At 55.6% G+C, this 27,338-nt stretch overlaps 1 protein-coding gene across 2 annotated transcripts in view; it reads right to left on the minus strand.

Moving 5' to 3' along the window:
* Positions 1-26,868, minus strand: part of SEMA4B (semaphorin 4B) — a 38,992-nt gene extending 12,124 nt beyond the window's left edge. Inside the window, exons 1-2 of one of the 2 annotated variants that reach the window (XM_047862955.1) lie at positions 26,733-26,868; positions 13,280-13,533 (exon numbers count right to left, since the gene is read on the minus strand). In XM_047862955.1, the coding sequence (XP_047718911.1) occupies positions 13,280-13,418 (139 nt within the window). In that variant the 5' untranslated portion in view covers positions 13,419-13,533; positions 26,733-26,868. Of the gene's footprint in view, positions 1-13,279; positions 13,534-14,106; positions 15,388-26,732 lie in introns of those variants that run through there. The other variant, XM_047862953.1, reaches the window with a different exon arrangement.
* Between the last annotated feature and the right edge of the window lie 470 nt (positions 26,869-27,338).

Consider the following 27,338-nt stretch of genomic DNA (forward strand, 5'->3'; position numbering starts at 1 on the left):
ATTCGGGATTTTAAATGGAATGTAAATTGTCACTGACCCTGACCTCGGGAACTTGAGTGAACAATAGACACACGGTGATGCTGGCTGCCAGGGGAGTTAAGGGAAAAGTGGAGTCTCTATCTTCTTCTGAGAGCGAAGAGGGCCTCAAGATAATGCCAGTGGTTAATGCAACAAGAAACTGAGGCTCAAGTATAAAATTTTTCGGGGCGCCTGGGTGCCTCAGTCGGTTGAGTGTCCGACTTTGGCTCAGGTCATGATCTCGTGGCTCCTGAGTTCAAGCCCCCACGTGGGGGCTCTGTGCAGACAGCTCCAGAGCCTGGAGCCTGCTTCGGATTCTGTCTCTGTCTCTCTCTGCCCCTCCCCCACTCATGCACTGTCTGTCCGCCTCTCAAATATAAAAAACATTCTTAAAAACAAATTATGTGCACATGTCCTGGATATAAACTTTAACTCTTTTTCATTGTTATAAAGCATGCAACACAAGGAAAGATTCTAATGATCTCCCACCAAGTGAAGATGAAGGTTATAGAATAGTATGCCTAGTTAGATCCTATTTTTTTTGTTGTGGGAAAAATATAAACAGAAAAAAAAAAAAAATCCAGAAGGATGAACCACACAGGGTGCTGAAAACTGGTATCCCTGGTGGGAGTATAGGTAATTTTCTTTTCCTTTTTCCTTCTCATTTTTTGGATTCTACAACAAGCCGGTTCCTCTTGTGTAATGGGAAAGAAATAGAAGAAAGAAACACACATACCTATCCAACCAGGGTACCGTTTGTGCTTTGAGTGACTCATGGATTTGACGAGAAATTATTCTAAAAATTCTAAGCAGCTGATAAGAAAAATAGGCAGAACTCAGCCACCCTGCCCAAGCTCAGGTATCTCCTAACTGACCAGTCGGTTATGACCACGCACGCAAATATCGTCTCGTGAAGCTGAGGAAGCAAAAAATGCAACATGCCAACAAAGCAGTTGTGAAGATGGCTTCACGTGCTTTCACGTGGTGAGTGTTTTTACATACCCCCGGCCTGGCTCCACAAAGGGCAAGAAAATAAAGAAAAGGACACAGTGAAACAGAAACACTAAAATCAGGAGTAGGGAGAACACACACATCTGAAGAAAACACCTAAGCCAGAGAGTAAGGGCATAGTCACATAAGCAGGTCCTGAGAGATCTTCACAACAGCTACTAGGGATGGGGTGCCCATTTAAGGCTGAGCCTCCCGGTGGCCAGGGAGAAAAGGGAAATGAAGTTACCTTGTTCTCACTATCCAAGAGGAGGTACACATAGCAGCCTTTCTGGAGAAACTAAGCTTTCTGCCTCACCACTGATGCTAAAGGAAACCCTCAGGTGGGACGTTCCAGCAAAGCTCATGGGACATGGGATGGATAGCAGCCCGCCAGCAAACAGGATGACGGAGTTCCCAAGGCTGCTCCTCACAATGGCTCCTGGTGAGGGAAGGTGATGACACAAGGTGGCCAGTGCAGGAACGTGTGTGGCTCTGCAGCTAGGAGTCTTGTCATACAGCAGAGTCTAAACTGGGGCGGCACTGGGAATTCATGGGGTAAGTCCTGCCTCACGTCTGGTGTCCAAACTCTGGCACTGAGACCGCAGGACAGCTATGGTCCGGAGAGGTCGGGGCCTCTCTTTGAACTCTTAAGTCCAGATTCGCCTGAGACTCTAGGTTTTTTGCCTCAAATGCCCAACTCCTCATCACTTACCAGCACTCTACACACTGGGAGACCCAAAGAAAGTTTCTAGTCCTAATCCCCCAGTTCTCCCAACCATGAAATTTCCAAACGCAACAGGGTCCAATCATGCGGCTTGTATCGTGCGGTGATGAGCCTTTAGGAGCCTGACATTTCCACGCTCTGCTCCTAGGAAGTCACGCCGGTAAAGGGACCCCTCCCACTGGCCAGCAGAGGCCTGCTCCCACTCCCGGGAGGGTGCAAAGTCGCCCAGGTCTGAACTCCAGGTCCAGGCCTGCCCCAGAGGTGCTGCCGCCGCTGACCTGGGATGGCCTGAGAACGTGCATTTACGAATTGACTCCCAAAGACCATGAAGGATACCACGTAGGTCCCCTGTCAGGCGGCGTAGGCGGCCTGACCTTTAGCGGTCCCCTACATTTCATGGGGATAACAAAGAAAATACAACCCCCAGCGGTCTCACGAGGAGTCAGAGAGTCGAGGGCAAACATCTTCCACGTCCCCTTCATGGTTTTCTGAAAGCAAGGGCTGGCTCAAATTTGCCAACGCTTATCTGCCCTCCCAGGAGGCTCGTTTCCCGTGGGCGGGGCCTGGAAGTCTAGGCAGGAGGCTGTGCTTGGAATCCGTCCAGAAACAGAAACACCAAAGGTCAGAGATAACGTTGCCGTCCAGGTGGCAGCTCGGCCCCGCTCCGGCCTGGAAGGGAGAGGAAATCTGCCAAGGGTCACGTAGACAGAGCGCAGCCAGGTTGGAAGGACAGCCAGGGCGCCAGCTGCTCGAGGACCCGCCGGGCTGCACCTCCAGTCATGTGGGGAACACGGTCATGGAAATGGCAGACAGAAAATGCCTTGACATGTGGGTGAGGGGCCCCCTATACTATCCATTCCCCTTCTGGGCATTCTCCTCCTTCGTCCCCCGCCCTGAGCCTCTCACACTCAAAGCCATGGCGTCCTGAAGGCCTTGCTTTCTGACGACCTCCCACTTGCCCTGTGGACTTCGCCAGGGCTAGTCAGTGGGGCTGCCTCCCCAACTGGGAGCCTCGACGAGACAGAGATGAAGAGGACAGACTCAGGGGCGCCTGGGTGTCTCAGTCAGTTAAGCGCCCAACTTCGGCTCAGGTCATGATCTCACGGTTTGTGGTTTTAAGCCCCACGTCGGGCCCTGTGCTGACAGCTCGGAGCCTGGAGTCTGCTTCCGATTCTGGGTCTCCCTCTCTCTGCCCCTCCCTGCTTGTGCTCTTTCTCTCTCTCTTGAAAATAAATAAAACGCTGGGGGGCCGGTTATATTATTAAGGCCAGATTCTTGCCACAAATAGTGTAGTTTTAGCTACAGACTAAAGTCTGCTCTAGTATTAGTAAGGGATATTATTTTAATTTAGGAAAAAACAATTAAAAAGAGAAAAATAAATAAAGAAAACATTTCTGGGGCGCCTGGGCGGCTCAGTCAGTTGAGCGTCCGACTTCGGCTCAGGTCACGATCTCACGGTTCGTGGGTTCGAGCCCCACGTCGGGCTCTGTGATGACAGCTCAGAGCCTGGGAGCCTCCTTCGGATTCTGTGTCTCCCTCTCTCTCTGCCCCTAACCCACTCACACTCTGTCGCTCTCAAAAATAAAGAAAAACTTTTTTGTTTAATTGAAAAAAGAAAAAAAAAAAAGCACAGACTCAGGACTCAAGAGACCTGGGTGCCAATACTGCCCCTGTCACATAGGAGCCACCTGCCACCAGGACAAGCCACTTAACATCTTGGAGCCTCACTTTCCTTATCTGGAAAATGGGGATAATAACCCCTTTCCTCATAGGGTTGTTACGAAAAGAAAGGAGACCGTGTGTGTAAATAACAGACATAATAACCCACGTCTACCGAGAGCTTTACTCAGAACAGCCCTGCACACGTTAGCTGAGTGTTGGCACGGCGTCTGGCACGCGATCAACACCTGAGTGGGTCAAAACCAGAATCCAAAAGCCCTGCAGGAAAATCCAGCCCAGCGAGAGCTGCCAGAGGAGCAGGGCTGTTTGGAAGAGTTGGGCCTCCCTCGTCCTCGAGGGTAAAAACAACTCACACGGGGTGGTTTCTAACCTAGGTCTGTCGCGGTCACTTGGGGGGCTCACCAGGGACCAAGGGCTCTGTAACCGGACCGGTGTACGTGTTGCATGCATGAGCTGGTTCCCGCCCAGGTGCCTGGGGTCACCTCCAGAGTCACCGCACAGACGTCTGTCTGTGTGGGCCCTGCCTGGGCTTGCCTGTGTGCATGTGTGTGTGCGTGTGTCTGCGCACCCGACCACAAGGCTTGTCCGTGCTTGTGTGTTCGCTCCGGGCTGCTTTTGGTGTAGAGGTGACTGGCAGGGTGTTTGTGTTCTCCTTTCCCTGGAAGCCTTAACCATACCTCAGGGTCAGCCTTAGCTTCCAGGCTGTTCTCTGTGTGGCAAAGAGAGCGTCCCGTGTGCTCTCCTCGGCCGCCTGTGCTGCTCAGACATCCTCTGCGTCCTCTACCCAGCGGGCTAGTCCAGGACGGAGAAAGCTGGGCTGCCTGAGGCTGTGGCCGGTCTCCCTGGACGGGGTGAAACCTCTCCATCTACCCTGGGCAGGCCCGAGTTGGTGGCTTCTCCAGGACTCCAGTAGGATGCTGGAGAGGGCATGCTGGACGGGGCCTGAGGGAACTACCTGCAGGGCCCCCGCTCCCCTACCCCTGGGGCCTGGGGCTCTCAGCAGGAAGTGATGCTGGAACGACTCAGCCCCCAGCCTCAGCTAGAGTTTCTTCCCTTCCCTGTGACTCAGCCGGAAGCCTGGAGCTCTCTGAGGTGAGACGGGAACAGGGTTCGGCCCCGTCCCCACCTCCCCACCCAGTCCAGCCAGCGAGCTGCAGCAAGGCCATGACTCAGAGCACCACCCTGTCTTTCTCTCCACGGTGGCTCCTGGCACCACAGCTGACGCTGACCTGGCCCTAACATCCTGCCCTCCACAGGCCCCGGCAGGATCAGGCCAGGGGACACCAGCTCCTCTGCGGAGTCAAGAGCCGGGAAGGCGCACCCCCCCCCCCCCCCCCCCCAGTGCAGGGAGGTGGCTGGCTGCCCCTCAGCTCGAGTCACAAAGTCCCCAGAAAGGGGTCCGGGCCCCGGGCAAGTCTCCGAGAGCCTCCTAAGAGGCTCTGCTGGAGCATCTCCTCCCCAAGACGTCACACTGGACCCTTGGACCCGGTTCCAGTTGTACCCGCGGGGGCACCACCCCTAGGGCGGGAGCGCTGACTCTGCAGCAAACTGGGGCACGTCCAACGCCCTGGATGCACATCCTCCCTCCCTCCCTCCCTCCACACCGCCCGGTGCTGTGCCAGGGCTGCCTGATGGACTGGAAATGGAGGGCCCAACCGCTGTCACCAGGCCAGTGCCAGGGCAGAGTCCCCAACCAGGGAAGGATTCCTCTCAGCAGGGGAAAAGGGGTCGTGTGCCAAAAGTTCTCCTCATGCTGAGGAACTAAGAAAGAGGTAAGAAGTCAAGGGAACCCAGCCTAGAAGCATCCCATGTCCCTGGAGCAGGCACTTAGGGAAGCCCACTTCCCAGATGGCCGCTGCTGTGGCTTCAAGCGAGTAAGCCAAGAGCTCCTGCCAGAATCACCGGGTGGCCCCTAGCCCCTCACAGTCGACCCCCCCCCCCCCACTCCGCCGCACCCCCCTTGGACCCATCTAGCCACCAGAGCCCTCACCCAGGACCTGTCTGAGCTGCCATCACCTGGGGAGCTTGACCTCCGCCAGGACCAAGGTCAGCTCCTCCAGGCCTGGGCTCAGGGACCGGCTCTTCTGGAACACCCCTCTCTCCTGACTGCTCCAGGGTCCGCCTTCCTCCTTCTGAAGAAGCTGGGACCACCAGGTACAGACAGCCTCAATCTCCCACTGCCGCCCCATCTCCTCAGAGGCCAAGTCCTGTGTCATCAACCTCTCTGCCTCTCAGAAAGCAGATTTTGTTCCTTCAATATCCCTCCTAAAAATCTTTGTGCCTCCCTCCTCCCTGTCGCGGCCAAACTCCTGAAGGGAAGAGCCACCCAGTGCTCACCTCCCACTCACCCCTTGACTGGGAGCCAGGCCTCAACCAGCTCCACGCTCGCCAGGGCCCAGTCATCACCTCACTGCCAAACCTCAGACACTGAGGGGGCACGGCCTCCGCAGCCCCCCGGCCTCACGGAGGTCCCCTGTTCCCCTGGTGTCAGCCACACCGGCCTCAAGGGTCACTTCCTGTCTCCCTCACACTCCTTCTGGACGCCCAAGAGCTAATTTCCTGGAGCACCTACTAAGCATTTCAGACGGATCAGTGCATGAGATCCTGGCAAGGCTGTTGTGACGTCGGTCTCACCATCTGTGGCTTTCAGATGAGGGTTACAACTGATGTGACTGGCCCGCGGTCAGCCGGTCACAAAGAGTGTGGAGCTGGGATTTGAACCTGGACTAGCAGCTCTAGCGTTTGTGTCCTTAACCTCCCTTCAGCCCCTCCAGGGTTTCCTCTTGAATGTTCCTGTTCCCTGGGGTCTGCCCTTGGCCTCTAGGTCACACAACCACACCCATCGCTTCAACAACCCGGACCCTCGCAACCCCCAAATCTCTCCACCCAGGGCAGATCTTCCTCCAACACACCGGAGCCCGCTGTGTGGGAGCCCCGCCGTGGGCACCGTCCACCACTGCCCCCTTCCAGACGCACTCTTGGGCCTGGCGTCTTGAATCTCTGTGGGCATCACTCACCCAGGGGAAACCCGGGCAGGTTCCTTCCTCCCTCTCCCATGGACATCTGATCCATAATCGAATCCTGCCCATTTTGACTCCTCAATATTTTCCAAATCTATCCCCCTTATGATCCTTGCTCCCATGGTCCTGGACCAGGCCACCACCCTTTCCCACCCAGGACACAGCAGCCCAGCCTCCATGCTGCAGCCAGAGGTCTCTCCGGGAACTGTCACTGTCCTGTATAAAACCCTCAGCTGTGCCCCACTGTCCAAGCCCCTAATCACCAGCCCTCACCACGTCTCCTTCCCCTGCTGCAACTCAAGGTCCTGTGTCTCCTCTCTCAGCCAGCCCCGCCGCCTGGAATGCCCTTCCTTCTCACCAACTCCTTCTCTTCCTGTGAGACTCAGCCGGGTTTCACCTCCTCCGGGAGGCCTTCCCGAATCCCCCGCTGGGCGAGGGCCCCTTCTCTGTGCCCATCATTTCCTCTTCCCACCTCTCAAGGCTCCACCGGTCACATCGTTTGCTGATGGGCTTTCTGTGCCGGTCTCCTCCACCAAGTTGAGAGCTTCCTGAGGCTCAGGACGGTCTTAGTCATATTTGTATCATCTGTCCAGGCAGGTAAGGCCCAAGCTGTTCAATGAACATGCGACTGAACAAATGACTGACAGAATGCTAAGATCCGATTCAGGGTACTCTGGTCCAGGGAAAGGCCCTAGATTCAAAGAGGGCAGCCTAGAGGGCCTGAAGCCTCTCGCTCACAGGAGTGCTGTCTGCGAAGCACTTGCCCCTGCTCTGCCCCCTCCCCAAAGCACTGACCACTCAGTCCTGCAAGCTCAGGGCCCGGACAGAAGTGTGGCGGCTGAAAAGTGCCACAGGGAGACAAGAGAGAGGTCACAAGGGCTGCATAGGGAGCCTCGATGCCCACGTGGGAGCTCTGACTTTCATCACTGACCAGCTGTGCAATCCGAACAGGGACCCGCCGTCTCTGACAGGGAGCCCTCACCGCGGCTGCTGCAAAGACCACATAAATGCAGCACGTAGAAGTGCCAAGCCCTGCTCCCAGGTTAGGGGGTCACAGTCAGGACTGACCCTACCCGTGCCCCCAGCTCTTCCTACCGTCTTCCTTCCTCCCCACCCCTGCTCTGACTAAACAGCCAGCACTCTGGCCACCTCAGACGCCCACTGATGCAGGAAAGAGGGGACGAGGGCAGGTGGGGCTGCAGCCGCCTGGAGGCAGGAGTCCCTCTGACCAGGTGGCTCCAGCTCAGCCCCGGGTGCATTTCACTAACTGGAATGCAGGCCCAGCCTTGCCAGATCTTCAGAAGAGCTGGAAAATTGGATTTTTACTTAAAATGTCCTGAGCTTTAAAGATCAGCACTAATTAAAATTTCCTACAACACTTGGAGGCCAAAGAAAATCTATCTCCAGGCTGGCTCTGGCCTGCTGCCCCCCACCCCCCACCGGTTTGCAAACCTGTGTCTCAGATGTTTACACCGCCCTCCCCCCCCCCCCCCCCCCCCCCCGCCATCTCCTGCACACATTCCTGGCCAGGTGTGCTAAGCGGGCTGTACTTGCCACTGTGGCCACGCCATCAGGGGCTCAGCCCGGCCCCTTGCTCCCATCCAGGGAGTGACCTCAATATATCTCTTTACCAGATGGAAATACATAACCTATCAATTATTCCAGGGCTGAGCCTGGGCCATTTTGCTGCTTTTGTACACTTCACAACTGAAATACGAGGCGCTGTTCTAATGGAGAGAATGTGGTTCTCGAGTCAGAGAGCTGTGGCCCAAGGCTTGACCCCAAACCTTTCTAGATGCGTGACCCTGACGACGTGAGTTGGCTTCTCCAGGCCTCAATCCCCTCATATGTGCGAGATGGAACATTACCACCTCCAGAGCCCGGCACACAGCGGGTGCTCCGTCCCGGGAGCATTCATCAGTGGATGAACAAGGCAGGCCAAGAAAGAGGGGGGCTCATTTGGCCCCTGTTCAAGAGTTATGATAACATGAGGGGTTTCTGTCTACCACCCCCACTGAAAAGCCCTCACCACGGGCCGCCAACCTCTCCGGACCCTCCTAAATGTCAAAATGGTCTTTTCAGAGGACCCATGAGTCAGACCAGAGAGATCCCATGGAGAACAGGTCAGATTCCAGGGGGGCAGAGCCACATGCCTTGGACAAAATACTTCACCTCTCGGAACCTCAGCTGTCTTATGTTATAAATAGGGATAACATCACCTATTGTGTAGGTGACACAAGAAAACTAAAAGCCGGGTGCCCACAGTAGCTCTATACTTATTACCTTCCACCTTCTGCTAGGCACTAAACTCTGCAGCATACACATGAGGACGCCAGCTGTGCCACCTGAGGGTGGGAGGTGGTCCTGCCCCATACCGTGGAGATGGTCACATAGGAGTGGCAGCTAGAAGATGACCAGGGAGACTGCACAGGGCTAGGCAGAGAAAACGCTTGCCTGTGGCTTTGAGAATGGCTGGAGATGGAGCGGAGCCTTTATGGGACCTCGGGCATCTGTCCCAAGACAGCTACCACAGTGTAAGCCACGCTCCATCCTGGACAGAGGGGGGCCCGGCCGGGAGGACAGAATGCAAGGAGGAGGGGTGGGGAGGGCTGAGGAGGGTCCGGAAGAAGCTCCTCTACCCACCAACCCCAGGGAGGGCCCCATCAGAGGCCTCTCGGCCAATCCTGAGATCCTGGGCACCCATGGCGGTGTGGGGGTCGGGCCACGGCCTCTAAGAAGGGGACAAAGGAAAAGAGTGATTGACTACCTAACCCGAGTCCAGCCTTTTCTCCAGGCTTTGCGTCATCCTGCCTCCCTTGTGTGGAGGATGAACGTGCAGGTGTCTCCAGATGTGCCCCCAAAGTTGTGCAAGCTTAGAGTTTTGCTGGGCTGGCATACAGGCATTGCAACACTCTGCTGAATGTGGGTTATGCACAGGGCAGCGTGGAAGCGGTGAGGGGCAGGGGGCAGGGAAAGGTGCGGTCCGGCCCCAGGCAGGGGAGGCGCTTGGGGCAAAGAAGAATTTCAAAGAGCTGAACCAAGACACTTGAAAAGTGCACCCAATTCAGCAGGAACCCCCCGGCCCCACACCAGAGGGTGGGATCTGCACTATCCCATCCCCTGGCGAGGATCTGCGTGTAGGCCGAGCTCGGGGTCAACCAAATTGATGCAAATAACCTCACCAAGCAAGGCAGGCGGGGAATTTCCACCAGAGAAGAGAGGCCGCTACCTTCTTACCGGGGACACAGCACGTGCCAGGCATGGTGCCAAACGCTTTCCACACGTTAGTTCACGGAACCCTCCCAGAGCCCCGTGAGGAGGGTCCTGCCGTTACTCCCGGCCTGCCCCAGGTGGTGCAGTGAGGAGCCAGGCCAGGCTTCGAGGCCGGGCTATTAGCGCCCATAGTGGCAGCTCTTTCCACTTGGCTCCGAAGGGCCATGAACACGCCAGGCCACAGGCCACAGCTGAAGACAAACGCTCATGTGGAGCTGAGGCCACATCAAGGAGGGAGGCCGGTAACCGGCTGGCGGGACTCTGATAGCAGCCTGCACCGGGGGCTTCTCAGGGCAGCCATGCCCCTGGGGGTCCGCTCCAGGGTCAGAGGGCAAATGCCTGATCTGTGCCAATGCCCAGTTCCTCGGCTCAATGGCGTTTTGTTGAGCGCCGTCTGCAGGCCTGTGGCTTTATTTATTTCCAATCTGGTTTGGAAACACTGTGTCCAGAGCTTTCCAGACAGGCACTTCTGGGGCAGGAGGCAATTAATAACTCCTTTTAACTGCCCAAAGAAGGGAACTCAATAAGACTCGCGTGGGCCAAAGGAGGAGGTTTGCTTTGTTCCTTTCCACGTGGCCAGGCTGCACTGGCCTTGCAGCTCACACACCGGGGCCATCATTTCCACTCAGCATCTCTCCTCTTCTGAGCCTTCGGTCTTGGAACTCCACACCGCAGTTTCCAGCGCAAGAGAACCAAAATTCCACACCCTCCTCTGAAGCATTCCTTCCACAGAGACAAGTAACTTCCTCTTGAGCCCTCTCTGCTCGTCCAGCTGGCCCTGGAGCCCCCGGGCCTCCTCCCCCTCCTGACCACTGGATGAGACCACAAATGGGGTATCCCCTCCTTGACAGTCCCAGGAATCCGCTGTAGATCAACAGTAGTGAGGGTTCCGTCATCAACTGGATGCTCCACTTCTGGAGATTTGGTTCCAAACCATAGACATAACCCACTGTCTCTAGGCATCTGGGCCCTCGGGAGCGTGGGTGGGAATTCAGCAGGAGAGGGCAGGTAGCAGGGTGCGGTCTCTACTTCCATGCCTGTCTCCCGGTTCCGTGAAGGAGTCCCCACGGTCACCAGGGGCCTAGCCAGGATAGGCACACCGCCAGGAACATCTAACAAGCCCCCGGGGATGAGGCAGGAAACTGCCTACGGCCATGCTCAGAGGGGGAGTCCGTTCAGTCACCGGGGCATTCCTCTCTGGGGCTTCCATCCCGGGTGGGGTATCAGGGGCCAGGAGGACGTCTAGGGAGGCCAGCGCTCCGAGCTGTGGTGCACATCGGTGAAGTGTGGATGTGTGCTCACAAATTCAGGTGTAGAGGTGCTGCTAACCTATTCCAGGGCTTTGGAGGGGGGCTAGAAAAAGAGGTCCCCTCGGGCAGACCCAGCCTCAAGAACACAGCAGGACGTCTTTTTCTCTAGGATCCGCAGCTTGGAGAGCAGAGTATCGACTGCATATCTAGGCCCTCTGAACTTCTCACGGGGGCACCTTTGTGCGGTGCGTCTGCGCCAGTCCTAACAGGTGAACCTGCGTCTCAGTCCCCTGGGAGTTCGGACTTTTTAAACATACGGGTGTGTGTGTGGGGGGGGGGGGGGGGGTGACACAGACATTCCAGACCGGAGCACCGAGTGACCTGCGTAGGGGGTGCTGGTGTGTGACAGGAGCCTGGCAACAGTCAGATTTGTGGAAGTGGCTCAGGGCTGGGAGCTACGTGGGTAACAACCACCAAGTGTTCTAGCTGCTCTTCAGACGCAGATTCTCTCGGTTCCCACTCAGAGCTCACCGATCCTGCCTCTCAGTTATCCTCTGAGCGGTCCCCGTCCAGTTCCAGAGCTGGACACCAGACCTGCTGCAGTTGATATGACTCTGTGAGCTAGCTCAGGGCCATAAGCGGAGTCCATCAGAGTATTTGTTCTAAGGGTAAAGGCAATTGTGGCCATAACCCAAAGTGGCAAGGCCGTAGGCCTGGGTCCGGATACACCTGTTTATCCTCACTTAACGAGACAGAGCACCCAAGGGACTGTGGTCAAACTAACAAACCAGCGCCGCCCCCACCGCAGGCAGTCACCTGCCTCTGTGCAGCGTGTACAAGAATGAAACCTGTGCTTAACACTTGACAATAACAACGACTAACACTTACTGAGCGGTTTCTATGTACCAAGCCCTGTCCTGAGGACTTTTCAAACATAAACGTATTTAAACCTCACGACTGTGAGGTACGTGCTTTATTATTATCCCATTTTAAAGATGAGGAAATCAAGGCCCAGAAAGGTTCAGTAGCTTGCTCAAGGTCATATGGTTACTAAATGACCGAGAAGAATTTGAACCCAAGCTATCTCCTGGATACCATCTTGCAATGTTTCAGACAGGGTTCCTGAAGGCCAGGAGACCCTGACTTAACCTAAGTGCTGACTCTGCTACTCTTCCCTTTTGTACACAGAATGTTTTCAGGGGTGGGGGTGCCATAAAGAGAAGAAAGTCTGGTACGCTTCCAATCTGTAACCTCTAATTTATATGCCTTTTATTCAAATTCTTCCAATGTGACAACAAGCTAACGGGCTTAGAGAAACAACATTTACTGAGCCCCTATAAACCTTGTGCCCACAGAACTCACCGAGTATTATGAAGTCTCCAAGATAACCTTGCAAGGTACCTACGACTGTGCCCATTTTGCAGATGACATAACCCGAGCACAGGAATAAGGGAATTATTTGGCCAATAGTAGAAATGAACTTAGAATCCAGGTCCCTCTGATTTCAAAGAGGAGTTGGCGAAGGAGATCCAAGGGGATAAGAAGAGGGAACAGCCATGGCTGGAAAGGGAGGGGGCTACTGAAGCAGGCGTGAGCACCAGGTGTGGGACCCCACCAATGAGGATGGTACTCCCAGAGCACTCCAAGGAGGAGTCTCTCCCTGGGTTTGGGTATCTCAGAGCTGACCCCATCCCTGGGGTTGCTCTCAGGCCCCCGGAAGGGTTCCCACCCTGTTGGGGGCCGGGACTGCGCGGGTAGGCCAGGGTGAAAGGCTGGGAGTGGGGACGGGACTCCCGTCCCGCCGCAGCTCAGGAGTCCTGCTGCGACTTGCTGGGAATACCAGAACCCCAGTGTTTATGGGGCGGCAAGTACGGCCCCCTCCACCCCGCGACGCCCTCGGGGGCGGCCCAGCGGCTGGCTCTGGTCAGCATCAAAGACAAGCAGATGGGCAGGCGGACCAGCGGGTAGCCAGCACCGGGCGAGGGGGGGCGGGGAGCGAAAGGGTTGGCGGGGGGGGGGGGGGCGCCACCGCCGAAAAGGGCGCCCTACCAAGGGGCGAGCTGGGACAACAGAGCTGGAGAAAGACCCCCTCCCCGCCCACCAAAAGGGAAGAAAGGGGCCCGCGGCCCCACAGCTGCCCTCTCTGCTCTCTCCCTCCCCGCAGCGCTCCGAAAGGAGGAGGGGTCGTAATGGACCCCAAGCCTCCGACAGGCCCCCTCCTCCCTCCCTCCTTTGTCACGGCAGCCTCCGCACGGGCACCTCCCGGCCGCCTCCCCTCCCTCCGACCCCAGCCCGCGCCCCCGTGGGGTCGCCCCAGCGCTCACCCAGCGGCAGGCTGATCCGAGGGGCGAGCGCCCGAGTCGGCGGCGGCGGCGGCAGCAGCAGCAGCAGCAGCAGAAGCAGCAGCGGCGGCCAGGGCGGCAGCGCTCTCCGCTGGGCGGGCGGTCGGCTCCCCCGGCCCATCGCGGCGCTCCGGACAGCGGGGAGCAACGGCGTCCTCGGGGCTCCGGCTCAGGTGGCTCGACTTGACTCGCGGGTGGCGGCCCCGCCCCGCCGTAGACGGCCCGGGTCTCTCGACCTGGGCGGGGAGCTGCGGTCACGTGGGCCGCCAGCCCCCTCCCCCCCAACCCGGCCCCTCCCGGACGGAGCCAGCCCGCGAGCGGAGGGAGGGGCCGAAGGAGGAAGTCGGGCGCCCGGCCCGGCCTCTCCCGCGCCGCTCCCGGCCCAGCCCGCCCCGCCTCCCTCCTCCCACCTCCCACCTCCCCGTTCCCTCCTCCCTCCCGGCGCGGGAGGCCCGAGCGGCGGCCGCGTGCTGCGCCCTGCTCTGTGCGCCCCCGGAGCGTGCTCCGCGCGCGCGCGCGGAGCAGAGCGGCCCCCTCGGTCCCACCCGGCCCCCACCCCGCGGGCCCTGCCGCCGCCGCCCCACCCCCTTCCTGCTTTTCCACGACCCCCTGAGCGCGTGGGGTTGGGAAAACGCGTGGGTCTCTCCCTGGGCGCCTCCCGAGGGTCGAGCCTTGGTCTCTCCTCACCCCCCCACCCCCGCGCTAGTGCTCCGAGCACCCACTTGCCCGTGACCAAAGGAATCGGCCGAGCTCGTGCTGACGACCAGGCTGGTTGCTTCCGAGTCTAATTTCTGCACCGGTCAACCCACCTGGGGTCTTGGCAGGGCGGTCACTACAGGCTCAGCGCCCGCTCTAAGCACCCTGCGCGGCCATCCACGCCTAGGATTCTGCCCACACGAAGCCGCGTCTCGGATGAGGGGGGGGGGGGGGCGAGGCAAGATTAGCCTAAGTGGGGTAACGGGGTATAAGGTAGTGCCAGGGGCGTCTGAGCTCCTCCACAGCCTGCACGTTGCCTGGGAGGGGAAAAGACTCCCTCAGACTGGAGTGGAATCCTACAGGCACCCACTTGGAAGAGGCAAGGTCCACCCACCCGCAATCCTCCTGGCTCCTCACATCCTCAGGGATGGAGCTTAGTTCTGCCGGGACCAGGGCGGTCAAGCTGCAGACTGGACCTCCCAGTGGGTCCTGGAATCAATTTAAGGGCTCCCTATTAGCATCAAAAAAGAAGCGGATGGGGCACCTAGGTGGCTCAGCTTTAACTTCTGACTCTTGATCTCAGCTCAGGTTTCGATCTCAAGGTCCTGAGTTCCAGCCCTCTTTGGGGCGGGGGGGAGGGGGGAGAAGAAAAGCAAATATGGAAGTGCAATGATGACGGAAGGGATAAGAAGGTGTGGGGAAACGTGTTTCACCTTTTCCTAAATGTGCACAGGATCACAGTAAAATGGAATTCTTCCTATACTTCAGGTCAAAGGGAGTTTGAAAACCTCCGCCAGGCTGGTCATTTCCAGGGCAGTGGTGCAGGTTTCTCCAGGAATTAGCTGGAAAGTTCCTCTTCACCCCCTGCCAAAACTAGCTTCCTCAGAGCCACCAGCTTTTGCTCTCAGCCCACCCCCAGGGCTCACCGCACCCTCTCCCACAGGGTGGCTGTCAGGAGATGGGCACAGTACTCACACAGCACCAGGTCTCCTCTCAAAGGCAGCCCTTCCTCATGCTCCGTGATTTCTGTACCTCCCATCATCCCGCCACCCTTCTGTGGACATGGTCCAGGCTAACAGCACCCCTTTATAAAGGGGCTTCCAGCACTGGACACAGAATTCCACACAGGGCGTGGACAGCACCTACCACTCGGGGCTCTAGCATTGCCCAAGCCTTGGACACTTCACCTCTATTAATGGTGTCAGTCTGTCTGTAGCCAGTTATGTTATGTCCAAGCTTCTATCTGCAGCCACGACCTCTGTCCCGAACTCCAGATGGCCTCAACATTTCTACGGGGCTGTCTTGTCTGACAGGCATCTCATATCCAGCATGTCCTACACTAAGCTCCTGACCTCTCCCCTCCCCCTCCCCAAAGGGGCCCCTCCTGTATGAGCTTTCTCCATCTCATTAAAAATTTTTTTATATTTATTTATTTTTGAGAGACAGAGACAGAGCACAGTGGGGAAGGGGTAGAGAGAGAGGGAGACATAGAATCCCAAGCAGGCTCCAGGCTCTGAGCCATCAGCAAAGAGCCCAACGCAGGGCTCGAACTCACGAACCATAAAATCATGACCTGAGCTGAAGTCGGACGCTCAGCCGACTGAGCCACCCAGGCACCCCTCTCCATCTCATTTAAAGGAACTCCATCTTCAAGCTGCTCAGGTTAAAAACCTTAAACTACTTTCTTTCCTCTGGTTTCTCACACTTGACCCCCTAGCAAGTCCGTAATCTGACCATTTACCACCTCCCCAGGGGGTGGGGGGTTGCAGTCAGCACCCTCTTTCTCTTGGTTACTCTGAGGTCCTCCTAATGGCTGCCTCTGCTTCCACCCTGGTTCCCCTGCAACCTGTTCTCAACTCAGCAACGAGAGTGAGTCTTTCGAAACCACAGTCAGGTCATGGCACTCCTCTGCTCGACACCCTCCAGTGAGTCCCGTCTCGCTCAGACTAAAAGCCCAAGACTTAACAGTGGTCTCCAAGGCCGTGAGTCATCCTCACCCCCACCTCGCCACCATCTACACCAGGCCCGCCCCCAGGCCAAGCACTCAGGGTAGGACCTTGGCCCTGGCTACTCCCTCTGCCTGGAACACTCTTCCCCCAGACAGCCAGTGACTGAGTCCCTTGCTTCCTTCACATCTTTGTTCAAAGATCACCTTCTTGGAAGAATCTGAACTTCTCCCCAGATTCCCTTGACCCTGAGATTTTTTTTTCCAAAGCGCCGATCACTCTTGTTTAGTGTTTCCTCATTGTCTGGAATCCTCAGCTGCCCCCACTCCCCAGCACCAAGAATGTTGCCTGAGGAAGGCAGCGGTTTTGCTTATTGAGCTAGTTATTAACTAACACGGCCCAAGCAGTGCCGGGCATATGGGAGACCCTCAGTAAGTCGTGGCTACGTGAATGAATGAATGAATATGACCTAAGAGTCACGGAATACTGCTGGCTCATGTCAACAAACCACCAGAGCTACTTTTTTGATATCAACTTTGCTCTAGTAAAGAGTTCCCCCCAAACCTCAAATTACACAATTTAACATTTTCAACCTAAGCACAGGACTTCATATGGATCTCCTTTAATTGTTTAAAAAAATTTTTTTAAGGTTTATTTATTTTTGAGAGAGAGAGAGAGAGAGAGAGAGAGAGAGAGAGACAAGAGTGTGAACAGGGCAGGGGCAGAGAGAAAGGGGGAGACACAGAATCTGAAGCAGGCTCCAGGCTCCGAGCTGTCAGCACCGAGCCCGACGTGGGGCTCAAACTCATGAACCGGGAGATCATGACCTGAGCTGAAGTTGGATGCTTAACCGACTGAGTCACCCAGGCGCCCCTCCTTTAATTTTTTAAAAAAGTTTATTTATTTATTTAGAGAGAGAGCACGAGCAGGGGAGGGACCGAGAGAGAAGGAGAGAGAAAGAGAATCCCAAGCAGTCTCTACACTGTTGGCGCAGAGCCTGATGGAGGGCTCGAACTCAGGAAGTGCAAGATCACGACCTGAGCCAGACGCTGAGCCAGACGACCGAGCCACCCAGGCGACCCACACTGATCTCTTTGAATCTACTGGTTCTGGTCCAGATTTCATCCTATTGAGGTCATCTTGAGCATTAATTCTGTTATCACACATTTGGCTTCTCTTTTCAGTTCGCAATCATCTGTAAATTTGATAATAACTTCTTAGCCTTTATTCAAGTCATTGATAAAAAATATTGGGTGTCGTGATGCCTGGCTGGCTCATTTGGTGGAACATGAGGCTCTTGATCTGGGGGTTGTAAGTTCAACCCCCATGCTGGGTGTAGACATTACTTAAAAATAAAATCTTAAAAAAATATATTGGCTGAGCAATCCTGGCACCCAGCTCCTGGTTCCTAAATAACACTCATTTATAAAAGGTACTGGGACTCCTTGGGGAAATGAATGGGAAAGTACAAGGCGAGCCTGGGACATTTCGTTGGGCTAGAAAGCAAGGAAGTTATTAAAGATTAATGGGATAGCGTCAAAAAAACTTTGACCCCGCTTGATGACTAAACTTGAGATAATCTGAAAATCAAAAAGCATACTGAAGTAATGGGTTCTAATGCATCAAAAGAAAACAATCCATTAGTCCACAGTGAAACTGAGGAAAACACACAGAGAGAAAAAGAAAGGAAGCTTGTCTTTACAAAGGAATGTTAGCTGACGAAGAAGAATAGACTTCAGAAAAATCTTGATTCAAGCGAAGGTAATCAATGGATGCTAAGCCATCGGGTGGAAGATTGTTAGGAAACCGCGGGTTAACAAGGTCTCAAAGTCTGTGGTAACAGCGACTTTACTAATTACGGAAGGGAAATCGGATCTCTGAGGGACAGCACTGGCTGCCACCATCCTAACCAAGCGGTCTAAAGTAGCATCACCAGTAAGGCGACTAGCTGACACAGTTTCCCACCCCCCCCAGCATGATGCGGTAAGACATGCAAAACATTAGCAGTCCTCGGAGCACATCGGTCAATGCTGATACATTGATGATACATCCAGCATCTACATTCTAGGTTGGACTCTTCCAAAAGGTCAGTCTGGGGACACCTGGGGGGCTCAGTTGGTCGAGCTTCCGACTTTGGCTCAGGTCATGATCCCATAGTTCATGAGTTCCAGCCCTGCGGCTGTCAGTTAGTTCAGGGCCTGCTTCAGATCCTCTGTCCCCTTCTCTCTCTGCCCCTCCCCAGCTCATGCTCACTCACACACACGCACTCTCTCTCTCAAAAATAAACCTTAAAAAAATTTTTAGGGGCACCTACGTGGCTCAGTCAGTTAAGCGTCCAACTTCGGCTCAGGTCATGATCTCATGGTTCGTGGGTTCGAGCCCCGCGTCGGACTCTGTGCTGACAGCTCAGAGCCTGAAGCCTGCTTCAGATCCTCTTTCCCCCCTCTCTCTGCCCCTCCCTTGCTTGTGCTCTGTCTCTCTCAAAATAAACTTAAAAAGTTTTTAAAAATGACGTCAATCTGGTGAAAGACAAAAAAGACAAGGGGACTATTTTAGATTAAGAAACTAACAAGACATGGGAATGCAAACTGGTGCAGCCCCTCTGGAAAACAGTGTGGAGGTTCCTCAAAAAATTAAAAATAGAACTACTCTATGACCCAGCAATTGCACGACTAGGAATTTATCCAAAGGATAAAAAAAAAATGCTGATTCAAAGGGGCACATGCACCCCAATGTTTATAGCAGTGCTATCAACAATAGCCCAAGTATGGAAAGAGCCCAAATGTCCAACAACTGATGAACGGATAAAGACGTGGTATATATACAATGGAACACTACTTGGCGATGAAAAAAAAATGAGATCCTGCCATTTGCAACAACATGGATGGAACTGGAGGATATGATGCTACGTGAAATTAGTCAGTCGGAGAAAGACAAAAATCACTCATATGAAGACTTTAAGAGACAAAACAGATGAACATAAGGGAAGGGAAGCAAAAGTAATATACAAACAGGGAGGGGGACAAAACAGAAGAGACTCATAAATACGAAGAACAAACTGAGGGTTACTGGAGGGGTCCTGGGAGGGGGGGATGGGCTAAATGGGGAAGGGGCACCAAGGAATCTACTCCGGAAATCACTGTTGTACTATAGGCTCGCTAATTTGGGTGTAAATTAAGACAAATAAAAAAGTAAATAATAATAAAAAAAAAAGAAACTAACAAGGCATGATAATCACATGAAATATGTGAAACTGATGGGATCTTGAAAGAGAAAAACAGAACGCCAAACAGAATCGGGAAAATGTTACGAAGCACCGTGTGTCAGATATTACGGCACTAGTGGTCACTTTCGTAGGGATGATAAAGGCATTGTGGTTTCAGGAGAATATTATCATCCTCCAGAAATGCCTGCTGAGGTTTTGTAGAGGTAAAGTGTCATGATGTCTGCAACCTACTTTCACATGATTCAGCAAAAATAAGTGTGCTGTGTGTGTATGGGTGGGTGTTAGAAACGGTGTGACTGCAGCTGTCACAAAGTTTTAACCACTAATTAATATAGAAAAGTTACAGGTGTGGGGCGCCTGGGCGGCTCAGTCAGTCAAGCATCTGACTCTTGATTTCAGCTCAGGTCATGATCTCACAGTTCGGGAGGTCGAGCCCCATGTCAGACTCTGTGCTGACAGTGCGGAGCTTGTTTGGGATTCTCTCTCTCCCTCTCTCTCTCTCTGTCCTTCCCCCCGGAGTGCTCCCACACTCTCTCTCTCAAAATAAATAAATTAAAAAGAAAAGAAAAGAAAAGAAAAGAAAAGAAAAGAAAGGTTACAGGTGTTTGTGTATTAGTGTTTTGGAAGTTTTGGGGGGGGGGGGGAACTGGGTAAGATGGGGCCAAAAGCAGAGCCCAGCGCCACTAGAGACCTCTATCAGGGTGAAACTGATCAACATCCTTTGAGGGCTGAACAAAGAGCTGTGTCCTAAGTGCCCTCCTTAGCCCACACTTCTCCGTAGTATCCACAAGAGTATTATGAAAAAAAATTGCAAGAAATCTTGTTGACATCAAGGTACCAACTACCTTGGCGCAGCATTTCCTTCTACCGTCTGCCTACCATTCTAACCCGGAACAGGGCCTGGGCAGCGGCATGTGCTCAGTTGGTATTTGTTGAGTGCCCAAATCCCCATGTCACCTAGCTCCCCAAATGGCGGCACGGCTGGTTTGCCCTAGTGTCTTGGCAACACAAGGGTTGTCTGCCTGTTCTGCTCATCCCCGAGGAGAGGAGGCAGGGGCTAACGAGGCCTCGCCGGGTGGTTAATTATGCCCTGCTCACGGCTGCCGAAATGCTTCAAGTGCGTCTTATGCCAACTGGGTGGCAAGCCTCTTGGGGAGAGTGACCAGTCTTGCCTTTGGAACCCCCACCGCCTAGCACGGCGCTCTGGTAGGGCTGACAAAATGAGGGGCCCAACTTTGGCCCGGAGATGTGTCCTCCAATCCACACCCCACCCTCGGCTCTCGTGGGCTTCCCTGTCTTCCGTCAGCGTGCTAATTTGTTCTCCCCAGGCTGGAAAAAACAGGAGGACGATGGACTGAGAAAAACCTCATTTGAGCTGACTTCCTGTGGGCTCAAGAGTGGTTCCCAAGCCAACGCTGTGTCTCCTGCTCCCCTATGCCACTCTTGGACGTAGGCAAGTCTTTCTCGGCCAGTACATCGGTGTTTATAAAGAGCTCAGGGGCGGCTTGGAAAGACAGCATAAAAAGAGAGAAGAGAAAAGCAATGCTTCTGTGTAGGCACCCCCCCCCCCCCCCCCCCCCCCCCCGCCCACTGCCAGCAAGATGAAGTCGTCAAGCCTGGACCTCTCTTTCCCCATCTGCACTCACACAGCCCTGGCCCTTCCTCTTCCCATCCTGACCCTGGTCCCTTCTCTCTGCTTCTGTGTTTCTCCCTCCCTCTCAATCTCTCCCTTTCTCGCCCCCTCTCTAGCACACAGACACACACACACATACACGACAAGGACAAAAACGCACAAATGAAAGGTAAACTGTGCGTGGGAATACACACAAAGGGGCCAAACAAAACTCCTCTATGGTGAGAGATGTTCGGACAAGGGGGCACGTGCCTAGTATAGGCAGGCGAGGAAACTTTAGGGATGACCCAAATATTCTCTGTCTTAAGCTGGGTGCCGGTATCCCAAGTGTATACAAATGTTAAAATGTTTTGAGTTGTACACTTAAGATGTGTGTGTTTTCCTGTATGTAAGTTCATATCTTACACCTGTTCTCATGGGGGAAAAAAATCACAAAGAGGCCAAAAGGTTAAATAAACAAAACAACTTGGGGGGGGGGCACCTGGGTGGCTCAGTCGGGTTAAGTGTCCAACTCTTGATTCTGGCTTAGGTCATCATCTCACAGTCATGAGATCAAGCCCCGAGCTGGGCTCCACACTGGGCATAGAGCCTGCTTAAGAGTCTCTCTCTCTCTCTCTCTCTCTCCCTCTCTCAGAAAAACCCCAAGTCACCTGTAGAATCAAGTGGGGGAAGAACAAAGTGAGAATAGCGACAGAAGAGGGAGAAAATGAAGAGAAATAAGAAAGGCTACAAGAGAAGGAGGAAATAAAGGGAAGCCCGGGTAAAAACACAAAGCGAACGAACCCACGTGCCCACCGCCTCTCTAACCCGCTCAGCACAGAGGGAAACGGCAGGGGACGCAGGCACAGGGCAAGCGCTGGCAGTGGGGTGGTCAGCCCAGGGCACAGCCGGCTTCCCCAGCGATCACTGTTCATTAATCATCTATCGGTACGGCCCCTGCGCAGGTGCAGGCGGTCCACGACCTGGGGCACCCCCGCCCCCACCGCGGCCAGGCCCGCCTTCTCTCATTCCCACCCAGGGCAACCTTGCTTTCCAGCTCCCACAATTCTACCCCGGGAGTCACTGCTTTGTTTGCTGGCCACGGGGAGGGGCCTCCCGCCAAGCCCAGTGGAGCCTGAACCCAGAGGTCCCATCGGCCCCTCCCGGAGCGGCACCGCGCTCCGCCCCGTCCTGGGTTCCGCTGGCAGGCCGCCCGGCCAGGCCTCACAGACACGCACTGGCTGCGGCCCAGCTCCCCGGGGCCTTGGCCCCCCGCCACCAGCCCCTCGTAGCCCTGGGCCCTCCTCTCGTGCCAACCTGCAGCTGCAGCTTCCCCACCCCCCACCCCTGCCGGGGCTGGGCACCTCCCCGGGGGCTGGGCAGCGGTTCAGCTGCGGCATCAATACGTTTGGATGAGGAAGCGACACCAGCCGGCACACCCTGCGTGTGCTTTCAAATCTGCCAACGACTCCAGCTCCTGGGGGCTGGGAGCGTCCTCCGGGGCCGCAGCCTCTGCGGCTGAGGCCACTCACAGGGTGGGCGCCAACACTGCCTTGGGATCCCCTAGGCAGCCTTTAACCAGAGTCTGGCAAAAAATGCCGGTGGGCCCGTGGCCGTTCCCCGCTCCAGTCGGACCCCTCCACCGGTGCCTGGGTCTCTCTGGCTCCGGTTAGGTGCTAGAACCCAGTGGCCAAGCACGCCAGCTCTTCTGTCCCAAGGAGAATCTCGGCCCCACCCGTTACCCTGTGGGCTGTGGGCACGGCCACACCCCACGCCGACGTCTCTGCACCTCGGCTTCCTCCTCTGTGAGACGGGAGCACTAGCAGAACCTCACGGGGCTCGGCGGGAGAGCGAGCACACGGAGTGACCGGCAGCGCGGCACTCGGTGAATAATCTGCGAACACAGCCAGGCCTCTTATGGGGGCAGCTCGCCTCGCTCTACCTGAAAGTTGGCACGACCTCGGTCACTTTTAACCACCTTATGTGCCCAGGCCCGAGGACCCCCTTTCTGGCCTTTCCCATGGGGCTCAGCTGCCTCCTGCAAGCCCAGAGCCGAGGCTGCACCTCTCGAAGGGGGAAGGAACTGGCCCGCCCAGCCCAGGCCCCGGCCGCGCGGGCTGTGGCAAAAAGCCTGCCACCCGCTCTGGTGCCAGCCCCGCTGGGGCCTGTTGGGGCCTGAGTCGGCCACTCCCTGGGAGGGGATCCCCTGCCCCACGGGGCTGTGGTGCAACCAGCAGGGCTCAACCTGTCCCAGTCCTGACACGGTAGAACATGAAGTTGCCACTGTCGCTGCCCTACCCCCGACAAGTTCAGGAGGGGCTGTGCGCCTGTGCCTGCGGGCCTGCTCACACAGGGGGCCCGGAGGGCCTGGGGGACGCTTGGTACCTGCCACCCGGAAGGGGCACAGGGACCCTCCTTCTCTGAAACCACTGTGGCCACTCATAGGTGGGAGGTAGATGTTCTAAAGATCTAGGGAAGTCTGGTTTCCAGTTTGACTTGTCAGGCCTGGGGCCCCTCCCTTCCCCAGATCCCAAGAAGTCAGGAATCCATTTCCCCATTTGCAACCAAGTTCTTCCTCCTTGAATCCCACTCTGGGCTCCAGACTCCTGGCCACCGGCCCACGAAGGGAGAGAACGGCCCGGGCCAGCGCCCTTCCTCCACCCCAGGGAACTAACCTCCTTTCCAGAAGCCTAAGGCTCTCCCTTCCCAAAGATGAGGGGCTCTTTGACCCCTGTGGTCTCCGGGTCGCCTCAAGTCACCCAGTTATCCCCCAGAGAGACAACCTTGCTCTTGGTTCCCGTGCTTCCTGCAGGGTGGACCGAGGCAGGCAAGCCCACCAGGGTGAAGCCCACCAGGGTGATGCCCACCAGGATGGACCGGTGGCCTCCACGGATTACCTGCAGTTCCAAAGGCCGAACCATTGCCTTGCTTTGCCCGGGGGGAGGGAGGTGGACCCACCCACCACACCCTAAAGCAGTGGTGTCAGGAGACAGCATCACAGAAAGCAAAGATCCGCGCTTGGACAGTTATCTTGCATACCAGTCACCCGGCCCATGACCCCGGCAAAACCACTGATGCATTGTGAGTACGCCCTGGGCTAGAGTACGCTATGAGGCTCCCAGGGGGCCCAGCTTGTCCCAAGCAGAGGAGGGCTTCTGAGGGCCCTGGGCCTGGGGCCTGGACCACCCAGCTGCGTAGGCATTGCCCCAGCTCCCCCAGCTGTGCTTTCCACAGGGACCCCATAAACCCCCTGAATGAGAGCAAGACCCACCTTGATCTTCCCAGGAGCTTGTTCTATAAGTGTTGCCTTAGTTCTTTCATTACAGCCTATGAGCAGCAAAGCAGAGCGGGGGGCCCCTTAACCCCAAGGGTGGGCCTCAGGGAGCTGAGAACCCCAACAATGAAACGTCGTTTCTGGTGAGAGGGATCAGAGCTTTCCTCTGATTTTAAAAAGATCGCTATTCCCTTGGGGCACCTGTGTGGCTCAGCTGGTTGAGCCTCCGACTCTTGATTTTGACTCAGGTCATGATCCCAGGGTCGTGGGATCGAGCTCGGTGCTGGGCTCTGCCCAGAGCATGGAGCCTGCTTAAGGTTCTCTCTCTCTCTCTCTCTCTCTCTCTCTCTCTCTCTCTCCCTATCCCCTGCTTATATTCTCTCTAAAATAAAACAAAATATAATAATAAAAAATCCCACTCCCCGCACACAAAAAAGAACCATTTCCACGAGATGTGCTAATCTGCAGACACAGGGACCTTCCAAAACCAGCCTTTATCGGGTAAGAAGAAATTATATCTCATTTTGAAGTAGTTTTATAACCTTGACACGAATTGTTTGGCAAACTATTCCCACGTGAAGCCAAGTTCTACCTATAGTTAGAATTGCAACCAGGGTTTTGTCTCAAGGTACAGCCATCCTCCTCTTGATAATATAAGCCACTGTCCCTTTCCCTTCCTCCTCTCTCCCCTTTTCCTTCCCTCTTCCCTTCCCTCCTTCTTTCATTCACTCAACAAAGTATTTCTTGCGCACGTGCTACTTGTCAGCACTGATGACACTGAAGGAAACTGACATGGTTGCTGCCTTCATATTGCTTACAGTTTACCAGGATCCCTTAAACTGTTCTTTCCAGGGAATACCCATCCTGGTCCACATCTGTCCAGACACTTTCACTCGCTCCTTCCTTTGTCTCCCAACAAAGGTATCAGCCAGGGCCCCCTTGGCAGAGCCCCAGAAGTGCTCCCAGGAGGCGCAGGCTAGACTCCTGGATATTTTCAGCTGATTTCCGGAGCGGCCCCTCTGGGCTCGGGCTGCACTGTGCTCACTTTTCCAAAAAGGCACTCACTGTGCTATGGTGAAACGCTCACCGACACATTGCATCCCTCTCTCGCCACCTCTTCTACAAGCTTTTTGAACGGAGGGGCCAGGCCTGCCTAACTCAGGTTTTTAATCTCGAGCCCCAGCGCAGAGCTCAGAAGCAGCGGGTACCCAGTAAATGTTTAATAAATGAACAAATGAGTATTCTGCTCTAGCTGACTGCCTCGAATCACTTCCAAATGATTCATTCAAGTGTTCCTTCCTGGATCTCTTTTCCCACCCTCCTCTCAGGCTTTTCAAAGGAAAAAGCACCTCACTGATGTGGGAAGTCTTACTTCCCTGCTTTAGGGCAGCCAAAGGGTTTCTTCCTCATCTGTCTGAACAGATTTGTTGGCTTCAAAAGACATGGTATTTTGGAGAGCTGCTGAATGCTTGGCTCCTGGAGGTTTATTTCAGGCAATCGTGTCAGATATCGCATTAAAACAAGAGCCCAAGGCACAGGACCTACATGCACGAGGTAGAGAGCAGCTCTTTCCACTCTCCCCAAGGCTCCAGCCTCCGTGGTCCGTCTTTGGATTACCTGTCAACAAAAGCTTGAGCCCTGGGTTGCAAAGATTTCCCCGAGCTTCAGTAAAATAACCACCAAAGGCGACAACCACGGGCCTGCAAGTCAGGATACTGGGTTCAAACGGTGACCTTCCCAACCCACTGTCATCCTGGGAAGTAGTTTAACTTCTCTGGGTCCAGTTTCTTTTATGAAAATGAGAAGATGGAATCAGATGGATTCCTAAACCTCTTCCAGTTCTAAAGCATCAACGGGGATGGGGGGCGCCTGGCTGGCTCAGTCGGTGGAGCATGTGACTCCTGATCTCAGGGTCATGAGTTTGAGCCCCATGTTGGGTATAGACATTACTTAAATAAACAAAACGTAAAAACATAAAAATAAAAAAAATAAAGCATCAATCGGAAACATAACTTTTTTTGAATCACGAGCTTCACCGCTCTTGTGACATTGGACGCTTACAAGAATCCCGTGACTCATAAATCAAATTACCTACTCACATTCGTGTTAGGAAACGTGAGCAGTGGGCTCACGACCTTCCCCAGGTGATCCAGAGCTCCTGGGTCTTTTTGCCAGACCAGAATGACGGCACAGTGGCCACCAGAGCCGCCTCATTTCCAGGATCCCAACCAACCGTCTTTCCTTCCTAACCCCCACATCCACGTGTCACTCAGAAACAGCCATGACAAAAACCCTAACTCAAAGGTCCCACGACTTCCATTCTGAGGAGGGACCCGGGCTTTTTCCAAATCCCAAACGACTTCCCTCCCGCCAGCGCTCCTGCCTCTCTTTCCATTCCAGACTTGGGAGCAGGGAGCAGGGGAGCAGGAGTAAGACACCGATTAAAAGGCCTCCGCGCTAAGGCCCCGGGGTGGCCATGGGAACGAGGGCCCAGCCTCCGGCGCTGCCATGGCAACGCGCTCCCCCAGTGGCCGGCGCCAGTGCCCATCAGAGCGTGCAGGTGGCGCCCTCTCGGGAGAGGGGCCCGGCGGGAAGCGGGGGCGGCGGCGGCCTCTCGGTCTCGCCCGGGCCCGCCCCCTCCCGGGCCCGCGGCTCCCCGCCGCCCCGCCCCCTGCGCCTACCTGCGAGGGTCACGGCCCCCGCGCGACCACCGCCCACGGCAGGGCCACCTCTGTGCCGCGGCTCCTCTTCCCGAATCGCCCTCGGGCTCGCCCCGCCTGCCCGGCCGGGCCGACGCACTGCCCGCGGACGCGGAGTGACCCCCCGAACACCTCCGTCCCGCGCGGCGTCCCCGGAAATGCGGGGCCGCGGCCAAGCCCCGCCCCGCCCCGCCCCTGTTTATGGGAACTGTCCGGAGGCGCCCTCGGGGGATCGCCCGCTGCCCAGCGGGGCCCTGCCACTGCCACGCGCCCCGGGGCGGGGGCGGTCACTCTAGACTCGCCGCTGTACCCGTCTCCCCCGGTCGGGATGCCTCCACTTACAGCTCGTCAGCCCAAGGAGGCCGCGGGGGCTTCGGGGGCCGCGGAATTGCGCCCTCCCTGACCTTGGGAAGCCAGGCCTCGCTTGTCCTGGGCCCCGCCGGGGACGGGCTCACTAGCTAAACCGACAGGCGGGAGTTGGGGTCCTAGATCTACTACCAGCTAACTGGCTGTGTTACGTAGGACGGGATCCTTAACCTCTCTGAGTGGGCATCAGTACCGCAGAGACCTCACAGGGTTGTGGTGAGA

The sequence above is a fragment of the Prionailurus viverrinus genome, chromosome B3 (genome assembly GCF_022837055.1).
Source record: "Prionailurus viverrinus isolate Anna chromosome B3, UM_Priviv_1.0, whole genome shotgun sequence".
NCBI classification, from domain to species: domain Eukaryota; kingdom Metazoa; phylum Chordata; class Mammalia; order Carnivora; family Felidae; genus Prionailurus; species Prionailurus viverrinus.